Below are 13,703 nucleotides of genomic sequence, written 5' to 3'. Positions count from 1 at the left end.
AGTCAGTGTAAGTGATAAGTTTAGTGTTAGTGACAGTGTAGTGGAGGGTGCGTCCGATCGGTTCTGTCGCGCTCCTAGACCCAGACCTCTTACAAGCTCCCGGACCCATGGGAGACGTAAAGTCGAAAGTCTAAGGGAGGCGAGAGGCTCTAGTATCCGGTCGGGCGTGCCCTCAAACAAACCTGCTGACGCTTCCAAGGTTGCTTCAGACAGCCGTAGAAAAGGCGCGTCGAGTGTGTTTGGTTCGTCATCCGATGACGTCTCCCCGCGTCGAGGATGGCGACACTCTACTTCCTCTCGTCCTCTCAAGAGGAAATTACCTCGTGTTTGTGAGGTCTCATCAGATGAGCAACTGCCGGGCTGCAGTCACTGGAGTTCTCCGGAGAGGTTTTTGTCATCGGAAGCCTCACCAGCTAAACAGAGCAAGACAGCGCTTTCGATGCACGCTCCTCTTCCTCCTTCGACTTGGGAGGATTTACCTAGGAAGCTTCCTACCAAGCGTCCTCAGGAAGCCTTAGAAGGATCGACTCCTCCGGCTGCAGTTCGTGCGGGCGAATCTGACGAGTTACCCTCTCCCTCGAGGGACAATGAAGCCAAGAATATGCTGCAAGATATGCAACAGCAGCTGTCTGTACTTATGGAAAAGCTGCAAGAACCCAAGCGTCAGTCTGACGCCCCGGGAGTGATGAAGACTTCGCGAAGCGTCAACGCCAAGAAGAACACAGACAACCAGGACACTTCCGATTTACTCGGACATGACGCTTCCGAGCGTGACGCCAGCGCGCGTAAGAGCAAAGAGCGTGACGCCAGCGCGCGTAAGAGCAAAGAGCGTGATGCCAGCGCGCGAGAGAGAAGGACGTGATGCCGACGCTCGTAAGCATGACGCCTCGGCGGTTTCTGGTGCCAAGGAACGCATCAAGACCAATGACGCTCCAGCTTTGGCTTTAACTACATCATCCGATGCGGAACGAGACAGAGAGAGACCTTCGGAGATGTTGGAGGTAGTTTCGGAAGAGGAGACGAAAGAACAAGTTCCTCCTTCCGACTATAAGACTCTTATGCTTCTGTTTCAAGAGCTTTTTGAAACGGATTTCAAGCCCGCAGCACCTCGTTCTCCCCTGTCTCAGTTCCTTTGTGGAAGAACCCAGAATAAGACTGCCTTTACTAAGATGGTTCTTTCCATTTTGGCCAAGAAAGCGCTTGCGAAGATGAACGACTGGATGAAAGAGAAAAAGGAGTGAGGCAAAACTGCTTTCGTTTTTCCTCCTGCAAGATTGGCTTCGAAATCCAGCGTTTGGTACGATACTGGGGAAGTTCTGGGCCTGGGAGTACCTGCCTCCTCTCAGGCAGACTTCTCCAGTATCGTCGATGCCAATCGTAGACACGCCTTAACAGCAGCGAAGGTGATGTGGTCGATGCAAGAGTTCGATCATTTACTGAAGGGCGTGTTTAGAGTGTTTGAGGTCCTGAACTTTCTAGACTGGTCTCTGAGTGCTCTCGCCAAGAAAGTGGAAGAGAAGGATTCAACGGACATTTCTAACCTTCTGAGTGTGATGTCTTGTATGGACAAGGCTTTACGTGATGGAAATAATGAAGTGGCAGTGATTTTCACGGCAGGGATCGTGAAGAAAAGGTCCCTTCTCTGCTCCTTTACAGCTAAAGGGTCACACAGGTACAAAGAGCAGAGCTTTTGTTTGCCCCCTTTGCAAAATTTCTTTTTCCACAGGAGATTATTAGAGATATTGCCACTTCATTGACTCAGAAGACCACACAGGACCTAATATCGAAGGCAGCCAGTGGGGTTTTGCCTTCTTCGTTTGCCACCAAGAGAGCGAGAGAGGAGAAGCAACCACAACAGTTTTTTCGAGGAAAGCAGCCCCGAGGGACGTCAGGAACTTCTAGAAAGCCCTCCAGAAAAGGTGGCAAGCTTCCTTCCAAAAGGAGGCCATGATCAGACAGTCCTTCAGACACAAATAGGAGCCAGGCTTTCTTTGTTTTGGAAAGCCTGGAGGGACAGAGGGGCGGACAACTGGACCCTTCAGATACTAAGGGAGGGCTACAAGATCCCTTTTTACGCCAAACTTCCCATAGTTTTAGATCCCCTCGACTTAACAGCGAATTACAAGGACAGCAGCAAGAGATTCGCGTTAAAAGAACAAGTAGAGCTTATGCTCTTAAAAAAGGCGATAGAACCTGTTTCACCCCAAGAGAATCCGGGGTTCTACAATCGACTGTTTTTGGTACCCAAGAGCTCGGGAGGATGGAGACCCGTTCTGGACGTCAGTGCTCTAAACGCCTTCGTCATGAAGACGAAATTCACGATGGAGACAACGCAATCAGTGCTATCGGCGTTGAGACCGGGAGATTGGATGGTCTCATTAGACCTACAGGACGCTTATTTTCATGTCCCCATCCACCCAAGCTCTCGGAAGTACCTCAGGTTCTTATTCGAAGGAAGAGTATTCCAGTTCAGGGCTCTTTGCTTCGGGCTCAGCACAGCGCCACAAATATTCACAGCTATTATGGCGAATGTAGCCAAATGGCTACACGAAGGGGGATCTGCATTTCTCTTTATCTGGACGATTGGCTTCTCAGGGCCAACTCCAAGAAACAGTGTCTGGAGGATATGAAAATAACCCTGAACCTAGTACGGGAACTAGGGCTAGTGGTGAACCTGGAAAAGTCTCACCTGGAGTCCTCTCGCTCGATCATTTATTTAGGAGTTCTGATGAACTCTCAGGATTTTTGGGCTTCTCCCTCCCAGGAGAGACAAGACCGATGCCTGAATCGGGTGCAGGAATTCCTGGGGAGACAACAATGTTCGGCGAGGGAATGGATGAGTCTTTTGGGGACCATTTCCTCGATCGAACAGTTCGTCTCACTGGGAAGACTGCACCTCAGCCCTCTGCAATTTTACCTCAACAGAAATTGGAAAAGGAAGGAACAAAGGCTTTCAGACACCTTCCCAATTTCAGCAGAGGTCAAGAAAGACTTGATGTGGTGGCTGGATCCAGCGAAGCTGGGAGAAGGAGTTTCACTTCAACAATTGAATCCACAGCTAATACTGTTCTCAGACGCATCAGACCTAGGCTGGGGAGCGACTCTGGGGAACAGGGAAATTTCGGGAAGATGGAGCGAAACCGAAAGAAATTGGCATATCAACAAGAAAGAGCTGATGGCAGTTTTTCTAGCTCTTCAGGCATTCGAGGAATGTGTGGCAGGCAAAGTAGTGGAAATAAGCATGGACAACGTGACTGCTCTAGCGTATGTCAGGAAACAAGGAGGCACCCACTCCTTTTCTCTGAACGAGACAGCCAAGAATCTGTTGCTATGGGCAAAGACAGAAATATCGTCCTCCAAACGAGAGTTGACAAGGAGAATTAAATGTCAGAGCGTACCTCTTGAGCCGGAAAAATCAGGTCCTGCCAACAGAATGGACTCTCAAGTTAGAGGTATGCGAATTGCTATGGAGGTTATGGGGGCAACCTTCCATAGACTTGTTTGCAACCAACAAGACAAGGAGGATGCAGACATTCTGCTCACCGGTGCCGGATCCACAAGCGGTAGCAGTAGACGCGTTCCTCATGAACTGGGAAGGACTGGATCTGTACGCCTTCCCTCCCTTCAAAGTGATACACAAAGTATTAAAGAAGTTCGCGCAGTCCGAAGGAACCAGAATGACCCTGATAGCCCCGTACTGGCCGACGCGAGACTGGTTCGCAGAGATGTTGCAGTGGCTAGTGGAAGTTCCAAGAACCCTTCCGTTGCTTCCAGATCTGCTCAGACAGCCCCACTTCAAACGGTATCACAGGAATACCCGCGCTCTTCAGCTAACTGCCTTTCGACTGTCGAAAAGCTCCTTAGAGCTAGAGGCTTTTCGCGAGAGGCAGCTAAAGCTATCGCCAGATCAAGAAGGGCTTCGACCATCAACGTCTACCAGTCGAAGTGGGAGATATTTAGAAACTGGTGTAAGGAGAAGAAGGTGTCCTCGTCCAACACATCTGTGAGCCAGATCGCAGACTTCCTTCTTCACTTAAAACTTAAAGTAGGTCTAGCCACTACTACAATTAAGGGATACAGGAGCATGCTGGCGTCAGTCTTTAGACATAGAGGACTGGACTTGTCTAGGAATCAAGATCTTCACGACTTAATTAGATCTTTTGATACTACGAAACAAAAGAGTGAACAACTACCAGGATGGAATCTGGACGTAGTACTAAGGTTTTTAATGTCTGACAAGTTTGAGCCGATCCAGGAGAGCTCGTTCAGGAATTTAACCAGGAAGACTCTTTTTCTAGTCGCTCTCGCTACTGCAAGGAGAGTAAGCGAGATTCAAGCTATGGACAAAAGAGTAGGAATTAGTAGATCTAAAGCGGTTTGTTCAACCACTTTAGGTTTCTTAGCCAAGAATGAAACTCCATCCAATCCTTGGCCTAGGTCTTTTACGATTCCCAGCCTTGGAGATTTTGCAGGTCAGGAACGTGAAAAGGACTCTTTGTCCGGTAAGAGCATTACAGTGTTATCTGCACAGGTGCAAGGACGTTAGAGGGACTTTTGACAACTTATGGTGTTCCGTTAAAGATCCCAAAAGGCCTATGTCAAAGAACGCTTTAGCCTTCTTTATTAGAAGTGTGATTCAAGAAGCTCACACGGAGTGCAATGAAATGCTTTACAAGGCTTTAAAGGTAAAGGCCCATGAAGTGCGAGCAGTCTCGACGTCAATGGCGTTTAGAAAGAATCAGTCCCTTAAAGCCATTTTAGACGCGACATACTGGAGGAGCAGCTCCGTATTTTCTTCTTTTTATCTGAAACAAATAGAAACGGTATATGAAGACTGCAGAACCCTTGGACCGTTCGTAGCCACTGGCTCGGTGTTGGGTGAAGGAGTTGATACCTCTAATCCTACATGTTAGACCCTTGATGTTATTTTTATGGTTGTCTGTTGAAGGTTAGGGGAAACCTTCAACAGTCTAGTGTATATGTGTGTTTTTTCAATCTCTTGTATGCAAGGATTGGATGGTTAGGTGGTCTTTGCCTGTTTTAGCCCATGTCAAGGGCATAGGTGGTTTTATCGCATAGAGGTCACGTCCCGTCGACAAACCCCTTTGAGCTCATCAGCTGCACAGGTCACATCCCTTAGCTGGAGCTCCTAAGGAGAGCAGACTAAAGAGGCAGTACTCGTCAAGTCAGCTTCCTTAGCAGGTAAGAATCTTTAATTACCTATCAAGTAGTTACCTTACAACGATGTTGCTGTCTTTGACCCTCCTCCAAAGGTGTCAATCAGCTATGCATATAACTGCCAGGTCAGTTACATATTTAAAAAAGATATTTTTATTTTAAGATAAATTTTTAAATATACTTACCTGGCAGTTATATACAATTAGAAACCCACCCACCTCCCCTCAAGAGAGTAGAGGGCGAGAAAATCTGGGGTTTCCAGGTAACTATCTAGAGGGCGTACAGGTAACGATCACCTGACTGACGGTCGGCGATTGCCGCGAGTTTCGAAAAGTCTGTCGTGACGTCATGACGTCAGAGAATATAGCTATGTATATAAATGTATATTTAAAAATTTATCTTAAAATAAAAATATCATATTTTATGACACAGATCTATGTCTTTGGTCATGGTTATGCCTTATTAATTTTTGTCCCATTTCTTATTGTTTTGTATCAAGCCTATTATTGCATTTAATTGCATCTCGGTTCATAAGGTCAACTTAGCACAAAAATACAAACCTTCATTTTCTGTATCGGAATCTCTCCTATTATAAATGAATAAGTCGTTGAATCTGTTAGCAAGCAGTTAAGTAGTAGCCAACTCATCATGGCTGTTGTTACTGAAGTTTTACCTCTGGACTTTTGTGCTTTTCCTCGTGTGCTTTGGGTTAGGGATATGTTTGCATAATTGAGTGGGTTGTGGATATAAATATGATTGAATGGGTTGTAGATAATATTTGTTTGTATGATTGAGTGATTGTTCTTTTTCAGAAGGTAATACTGAACACAGGATGTCCTGGATGAGAATGTGTATGTGGTTGATTGGTCCTTAGTCCTTATATGCTCTGTCCCTTGTACAGGGGCCAGTTGTGTGCTAAAGATTTTTCTTGTCCTGAGCTTGTTGAGTGGTCTCCTTCTCAGATGTAGAATTTTAAGGAGATTACTTCAATTTTTCAGTCAGTAGAGCCAGTGACAGGACAAAATAGAGGGCTGGTGTGCTCTCCCTGCTGGTGGTGGGACAGGTGTGGGTTTAGTGACCTCATGTTGGTATTTTCTTGTTACTGCTTCTCAGTATGTCTCACAGTTTAGTATGCAAGGCAATAAAGCCTTTAAGGTTGGCCCATCCACTGTAATAGTCTTCCTCCTTCATCTCTTAGTTATGTTGGGTATTGAGAATTTATTTAAATGTGCCATTGTGAGACATCGAATAATATTAATCCTTACGGCAATGCAGACTTCATAGCTAGTGTCTCCAATTCCTCAGACCTTTCCTTTGTCAGCCACTCTTTTTGCTTAGTGGTCTTAGTCAGTTTTGCCACCCTTGGCTAATCTTCCAACTGTAAGGAGTTACTAGTAGCTTTTAATGTACAGCCTAGACTCGACAGTATTTAGTCCTTGCTTTGGTTTTTGTGGAGATGTCAAAATGTTATTCAAAATCATTTATGATATCCCTGTGCTAAATGTTGCCTCTCTAACTTAGAGGAGGATTAGCCACCACTAAGAATGATTAATCTTGTCATATTGATTGATAACTTTGCTGATTTAGATAAGTATACACCTTTCTTGTGTATGTCTGCTCAGCTGGAATTCTATTTTCTGCTAGATTTTGCTTCCTGTAAGTGTTGGTATTCTGTTTGAGTAAGGCAGTTTTCTCTTTTATAAATATACAAACGTTTAAAAAAATACAAATTGAAGGAGAGAGAAAATGCTAAGTGTATCCCTACTCTATCTTTTGGGGCTGGCTCAAAGGATTACTACTCCTTAAATGAGTGGTACACACATAATTAGGCAGTGGTTTGCAATCTACAATAAAATTCTTAAATATGTCCTTATATATTTGTCTGTAATGTGTGTTTTTGTATGCATCATTGGGTATACATGCAGTAGAGAAGTGGATCTATGCAGTACATTTATTGTATATTGTTTAGTGCATACATATCAAAGGCGAAGTGTATTGTCATTTTGCAATTATGATATTTGAAATTTATAAGACAACTTGAACTCTTATGTCCTTTGGTAATGATTGTATGTATTTTACATGTTAGATATGATGCCACTACTGATTCCCTCAGACGAGAGATTAGTTACCACCAGGCTGGAGAGAATATGCGTAAGTTTTAATTCTTTCACATTATAACAAGTTGGTTCCCAGTAAAGCAGGTGTGTGCTGCTCTAAAACATTTAGTTATAGAAGCTATATTCAGTTACTATACTCATTTTGACATTCTTGTCAGTAGTATTTAAGGTATGCTTTTTCAAAAACTTATACAAATGAATCATATAACTTGTAAAATTACAGGTAATTGGATAACTTCTATCATATGCATTACAAATTTGATTATCAGTTATAAAAACTGTCAAGAAATTCTTCCACTAGCTAGTGCTTGTTTTCTGTAGAAACTTGTGAATCAATGAAATCTTGTAGGATTCAGGAATACATTGATGTGAACCAGCTATTTTTCTTACAGCTGCCATTGGCCGACTGACCGTAGCACTCGTTTTGGTGCAGCTAGCCAGAGGAGATCCAGTAGCTGCAGAAAAAGCATACCGTGAATGGGGATCTACCTGTGAAGTAGAAGAAGTATGCATTAACTTTGTTTTCCATTTTTAAGTATAATGCTTGTTTTCAGTTTTGTTCATGAAACTTACCTGTCAGATATATATATAGCTGTATTTTTCCGAATCCGACAGAAATTTAAACACTTACGACACACGCAGTGGGAGTCAGGTGGTTAGTACCCATTCCCGCCGCTGGGAGGCGGGTATCAGGAATCATTCCCATTTTCTATTCATAATTTTTCTGTCGCCGGTGCTGAAAACACATGTTTTCAGTACCTCCGTCTTAGGATTTTGGAAACTTCATTGCCGCTAAGTATCCTAATTGTCTTTTGATTTATTCACTTGGATTTGTGGCTAGGCATACGCTATCTTAAATTGATTTGAATTTGATTCATTTTTGCATAAAATATCTGAATCTAGTTAGGCTAGTTTCAGACGGGGTTGTCTGCAAAGATAGGGGGTGGCTACCGAAAGCTTCGGTAGATTCGCACTTGGTATGTACGAGGGGTATGGGTCTTGCTTCTTTGTTGAGATTTGTCATGTAAGGAGTGTGAGACTTTGTCTATTCCGTAAGGAAGACGTATGATTCGTATGTACGCAATTAATCAGTAAACATGTCTAATTCCGTAAGGAAGACGTATGATTCGTATGTACGCAATTAATCAGTAACAAAAGTCAGGGTAGTGAACCTGCTAACCTTCCTGTAGACTTTATTTTGCATAACCCTGTAGTATGGCCTACGGGCTATGTATATGTCTACGAGAGGTGCTCGCTCTCCTTCATTGCTGTGAAGTGCTACTTCTGTAATTGTTACTCCTAACCCTGCAGTGTTGCCTTCGGGCCCTAAGCAGTGTCTGTAGAGAAATTGCCCTTTCTCTGATACTCCTTCGATTCGTAACTTAGAATCGAAAGTGCTTGCTTTAGAGAGTAAAAGTGAAGTGCAGAAGTGCAGTGATACCCCTTGTGTAGTGGAGGGTGCGTCAGATCGGCCTCGTTTCGCCTCTAGGCCGGGACCTCTGCTTGACTCCCAGAACGAGGGAGAGAGCATGTCGAAAGCCGAAGGAGGGTTACGAGGAACCCCCACCGATCTGGCGTGCCTTCGGCAGTTTCTGATGAAAATCCCCAGACTGCCTAAGTGCGTGCACGTGCACGAATCCTGAAGGATTGCTTCTCGTCCTCCGAAGCGTCCTCCCCGCGCAGGGGTTGGAGCTTTCGGATGGACTCGCGCCCTCTAAATAGAAGCTTTATAGAAGAGGACGCTTCACGTCCTCTCTCTCTCTCTCTCGTTATGCGTTTCAGTGAGAAGTAAGAAGGCGAACGTCGCCTGAACTCGTGTCCGTCTTTCCACCGAGAAATACGTAAAAGAAGTCATAGTAGCAGTAAGCTTTTGAGAGCGGACGCCCAAGCCAGGGGCGCGCGGGTGCACGCCAAGCGCGCGCCAGTGGACGCCGAGCGCGCTCCAATGGACGCCGAGCGCGCTCCAGTGGACGCCGAGCGCGCTCCAGTGGACGCCGAGCGTGCACCAGCGCACGCCAGGTGTGTCGCCTGGCTGAACGTTTCTGTTGAACTCTTCAAGCTCTTGTTTCAGATTTGGGCTTAAAGAATTTTTACCTCTACCTTCGATGATACCTTCTACCTCACCTGCAAAGAATGTGAAGTAGGCAGTGCTTCGGAGTAAGCTTAAAGTGAACAGACAACTTCTTCTTCGAAACCCAGCAAGACATCGGGTTTCGTGAGTTCAAGAGGTCTCTGTCAATTAATATTGCTTTTCGCATAGGTGGATGGAGTTAAGGAAAGCTCAAGGGAAGTTCTCGTTTGCTCTACCGCAAGCTTTGCCATTCTGCCAATAAATTTAAGTTGCCACTACCGCAGTCAAGACTTTGCGATAAGGCAGTTACGGGTTATAAAGGCTCGATGTCCTGCACGTCAGGACTCTCGGCAACGTTCAGTAGGATTCTTGCAAAGGCACTCATCAAAAGTACGCTCTTCAGGAAAGCGCAAGACAGGACTGCCTTTGCCATACTGCCAATAAATTTTAAGCTTTAGCAGGCATTAGTTGTGATACGGGAGAGGAAGCTGGTTGGAGAGTTTCTTCCTCTTCCCAGGATAATTTTGCCAGCTTTTTAGCCCATCTGAAAGGGCTTTTCAGATGATAGATTTTGTTAGTTCCTAGTCGGGACTACGCTGCCGAATTGAACATCGTCGTTCTACCTGACGTAAGCCCCAGTCTCTTAACAGGATTCTTGCCCCTTCCTCGTTTGAGACAGGAATCGGAAAATAAAATGCTCGACTTCCTGGATTACGTTTTGTCAATTCAGTGACTTTCCCCCATTGACAATATACTATCGTTTTGTCAAGTAAGTGGGTATCCCCTCATTGACAAAATATCTCTTTGTCCCGTAAATGGGTTAGTTCTCATTGACAAACATCTCATTAACTTGATATTGCGTAAGCGAATAAGCTCTTATTGACAAGATTCGGAAGAGCTCTCATTCGTCATTCGCAGACTCGTACAAGAAATAGACTTGTAGACTACGTCAATGAACGCTTATGTCCAATAACATAAGAAGCTTGAGCTGACTGCTTCGATTCTCCTAAGTTTTGTTCATGAAACTTGCCTGTCAGATATGTATGTAGCTGTATTTCCGAATTCAGCTATATATATGTCTGCCAGGTAAGTATGAACAAACTTTATTGTGATTTAATTTCATATTTTGCCTTGCGTTATTTTATTTCTGGTTGGTTCAAGTCATATACGCTTGCTGTAGTTACCTCTTCGGATGGCAACCGAGAGGTCTATGGTCCATTTTAAGGACATTTAATCGTTACTCCCTGCAGCCTTCCAGGAGTTTCCGATTTATCTTTTACCGTTGTATGGTAGTGTTCTGACGACACAAACGCATCTGTATATTTAGCGTTTTCTGTTTCGCTTAAATATACCAGCTTGAGAGTCTCTTTATGCTAAAAATAACGGACCTTTTTCTTCATAGAATAGGTAGCTGGCAACCCAGGCATAAAGTTAAGAGACGACGATGACGGACGATCGTAAGCTGCTGCTGTCACTGTCCTCTGACTCCTCTCCTCCAGTCCAAACGAGCCAGTACCAACTCGTTCGCTGTCATGCGCTGTAGGTTAAGTCTCTCTCTCCTGCGGGATTGACTGACTAACCGTATCTCTGTGCTGGCAGTTACGTCTCTCTCTCTCCTGCGGGATTGACTGACGAACTGTATCTCTGCCCTACAATCACGGACTTTAGCCTAAGATTGAGGGGATTTCTTACATGAATGAATAAACATTGCATTCGTTTGGCCTTAATATGTTCTACAGAGATATCTTACTCCTTTCGGTGCTCGTTACCGCACGGTATAGGACTACGAGTCTACCACAACATTGCACTATTATATGCTCTCTTGCTTAGGCAAAGCGCAGCCTTATTAGGGAAGTAAACATACTGTGTGAGGGAATGGATGAGCTTGCTGGGGACCATTTTCTTCCTAAAGAAGTTTGTTTCCCTGAATAGACTGCAATTCAGACCTCTACAGTTTTTTCCTACCGGGAAACTGAAATTTTATTAAAGATCTAGGAATGATTCTGAACATCTCTCGGTGCGTTAAGTATCTCTTGAGGTGATAGAAAGAAGGTGCCGGACATCTGGAGAGGGTTTCAGATGTCCTGGATCATAATCTGAAAGAAGTGGAAGCAATTCAGTCGTCCCTCCAGTCCTCGAAACGAGTTTTTGGAACCATGGTCCATATCAACTCTGATCTTCCACAGCTCTCTCATATCTTAGGAAGTATCTTCTCTCGGTCCCGGTTCGGGTTTACGAGAAAGAGCCTATTATAACAACAGGCGTAGAATGGAACGATCCTCTAGAGGTTCGTTACAGGATTGCAAAAGTCCGTTCGAATCGTCTCGATCGAAGGCAGCAACTACTGACTTTCGAGTGGAATCTTTCTTTAGAAGTATGTTGAGAGTTGTGGAGACTTTAGGGACGTCCTTTCATTCATCTCTTCGCTAGGTTGAGGACGAAGAGGCTTCTTCTTCTCTGCTCCCTTTTTCTCGATCCGGGAGCGGTAACATTAAACGCCATCCTATGATATTGAACGGGGATGGATGTTTTAGTCTCTTTTCCCTTTTTCAATCACTTAGGAAATGTAATAAGATGATTTATATCATCACAGGGAGCGACAATGACGCTAATCGCCCCATGTTGGCCTTCAAGACCCTAGATTCACAGAGGTCACGTCCTTCCAAGGACCTTTTCCGAGAGAGTCTGTCTCCTTTAACACGAAAGGTACCTATAACCTCTCCGCTCTGAGTCTGACTACGTTCAGACTATCGAGATGTTGACAGCATAAGATTGCAGTCTTCCCTTTCCGTTTGAAGAATGGGATAAGCTGGCAGTCACAACTATTAAAGAATACGCAAATATGTTGTTGACGGCCTTTGGGCTCAGAGATTTGCTTCTGTCAAACAACAAAGCCCTTCACGATCTTTGAGTTCTGTGAAATCTCGAAACTCGCTCACCATCTACTTTTTGTCTCACCTGTTTTCTCGGAGTCAGACACTCGTGCGAGATCAGGAGACATATAGTAGCCCTGAGTTTCTTGTTGACGAAGTCGGTTGCGTTTATACACCCCCGATGATCGTTTAACATGAGACCAGGTTGGACTGTCAGGCATTCGTCCTTCGGGACTGAATCGCCTTTTTGCTCCTCGCTCCTTTCTCCTGGCACCAGAAGCTCGAGTCAGGAGTTGATTCGCTAACGACGTTGGGTTGCGTTGATACACCCCCCAAGGTTTGCTTAGCTTGAATCGCCCAGGCAGTCCAAACACTCATCCTTCAGCGAAGAATAGTGCCTTATGGTCTTCAGGGTACAGCCTTGCTGTCCTTGATTCGTCTGACTGGTCAACTGGTCGGTCACCTGACGTTAGTACAGACGGACTGACTGTGCATGTCCAGATCGAAGCTTTCAATATGGAACTTAGACATAGTCTGAAGTTCTTGATGTCAAAGCATTCGAACATCTCCTACCTGTTAACTTCTTGCATGTGATCAGGAAGGCATTTTTCTAACCACCCTAGATACGACAAAGAGGGTTAGTGAGATTTTAAGCCATCGTCACAAGTTTTGGCTTTAGAGAACACAAGGCGGTGTGCTCTCTAAGCTTTTCGTTATGGCCTAAGAATGGAAACCCGTTTTGTCCTTGGGTCAGGAGCTTGGAAGCAAGGATGGCACAAGTTAGTGGGCAGGAGCCAGAGAGAGTCCTGTGCCCTGTCAGGTCTCTCAAGTTTTATCTACATAAAACTCAAGAAAGTCGAAGTCGTACGGACAATCTTGCAGTGTTTTCCGAAAAGACCAGACTTGCCCATATTGAAGAACACCCTGGCTTTATTGTTAAGGAGGTCTTTCAAAAAAGCTCCTTCTTTGTGTTTGCACAAAGATTTGAAATCTTTTGATTTGAATGCTCACGAGGTGAGGGCGCGGCCTCGGAAGCATTCAATAGAGCATGGCACTCAGCAACATCCTGAGTACCATGTTTTAGCGAAGCAACTCTGTGTTCAATTCACACTCCCTGCGAGATGTGAAGATGGCATATGAGATCTGCTGCTCGCTAGGGCCATACGTGTCCTGCGGACACAATCTTGGGGGCAAGAAGTACCACTCATCCTATCCTGTAGAAAATGGTTAGGAAGAGCTCTTAATTTAGTAGTTGAGTCGCCGACAACAGTGACTTCTTAACTCTTAAGCCTTAGTTAACACACCTTAACTTTGGCTAGGTGGGTCAGGTGGTGATATATATTTTTATATATATATTTATTTTACTTCTTAGCCCTCATGGTATGGTCAATATGGTCTAGTCACGTCGTGGTCTCGCCCCTGTTGACAGATCATCTGGAGTGCACCAGCTATATAGGTCTCTAC

At 44.8% G+C, this 13,703-nt stretch overlaps 1 protein-coding gene across 2 annotated transcripts in view; it reads left to right on the top strand.

Moving 5' to 3' along the window:
* The window catches only part of LOC135212561 (gamma-soluble NSF attachment protein-like), a 265,650-nt gene that overhangs the window by 212,336 nt on the left and 39,611 nt on the right, over positions 1–13,703 (top strand). For both annotated transcript variants that reach the window (XM_064246104.1, XM_064246105.1), the window contains exons 6-7: positions 7,265–7,329; positions 7,688–7,800. In XM_064246104.1, coding sequence (XP_064102174.1) covers positions 7,265–7,329; positions 7,688–7,800 — 178 coding nt within the window. The remainder of the gene's footprint in view (positions 1–7,264; positions 7,330–7,687; positions 7,801–13,703) is intronic.

Source organism: Macrobrachium nipponense, chromosome 41 (assembly GCF_015104395.2).
Source record: "Macrobrachium nipponense isolate FS-2020 chromosome 41, ASM1510439v2, whole genome shotgun sequence".
NCBI lineage: Eukaryota > Metazoa > Arthropoda > Malacostraca > Decapoda > Palaemonidae > Macrobrachium > Macrobrachium nipponense.
This window is presented reverse-complemented; position numbering and strand designations above follow the sequence as displayed.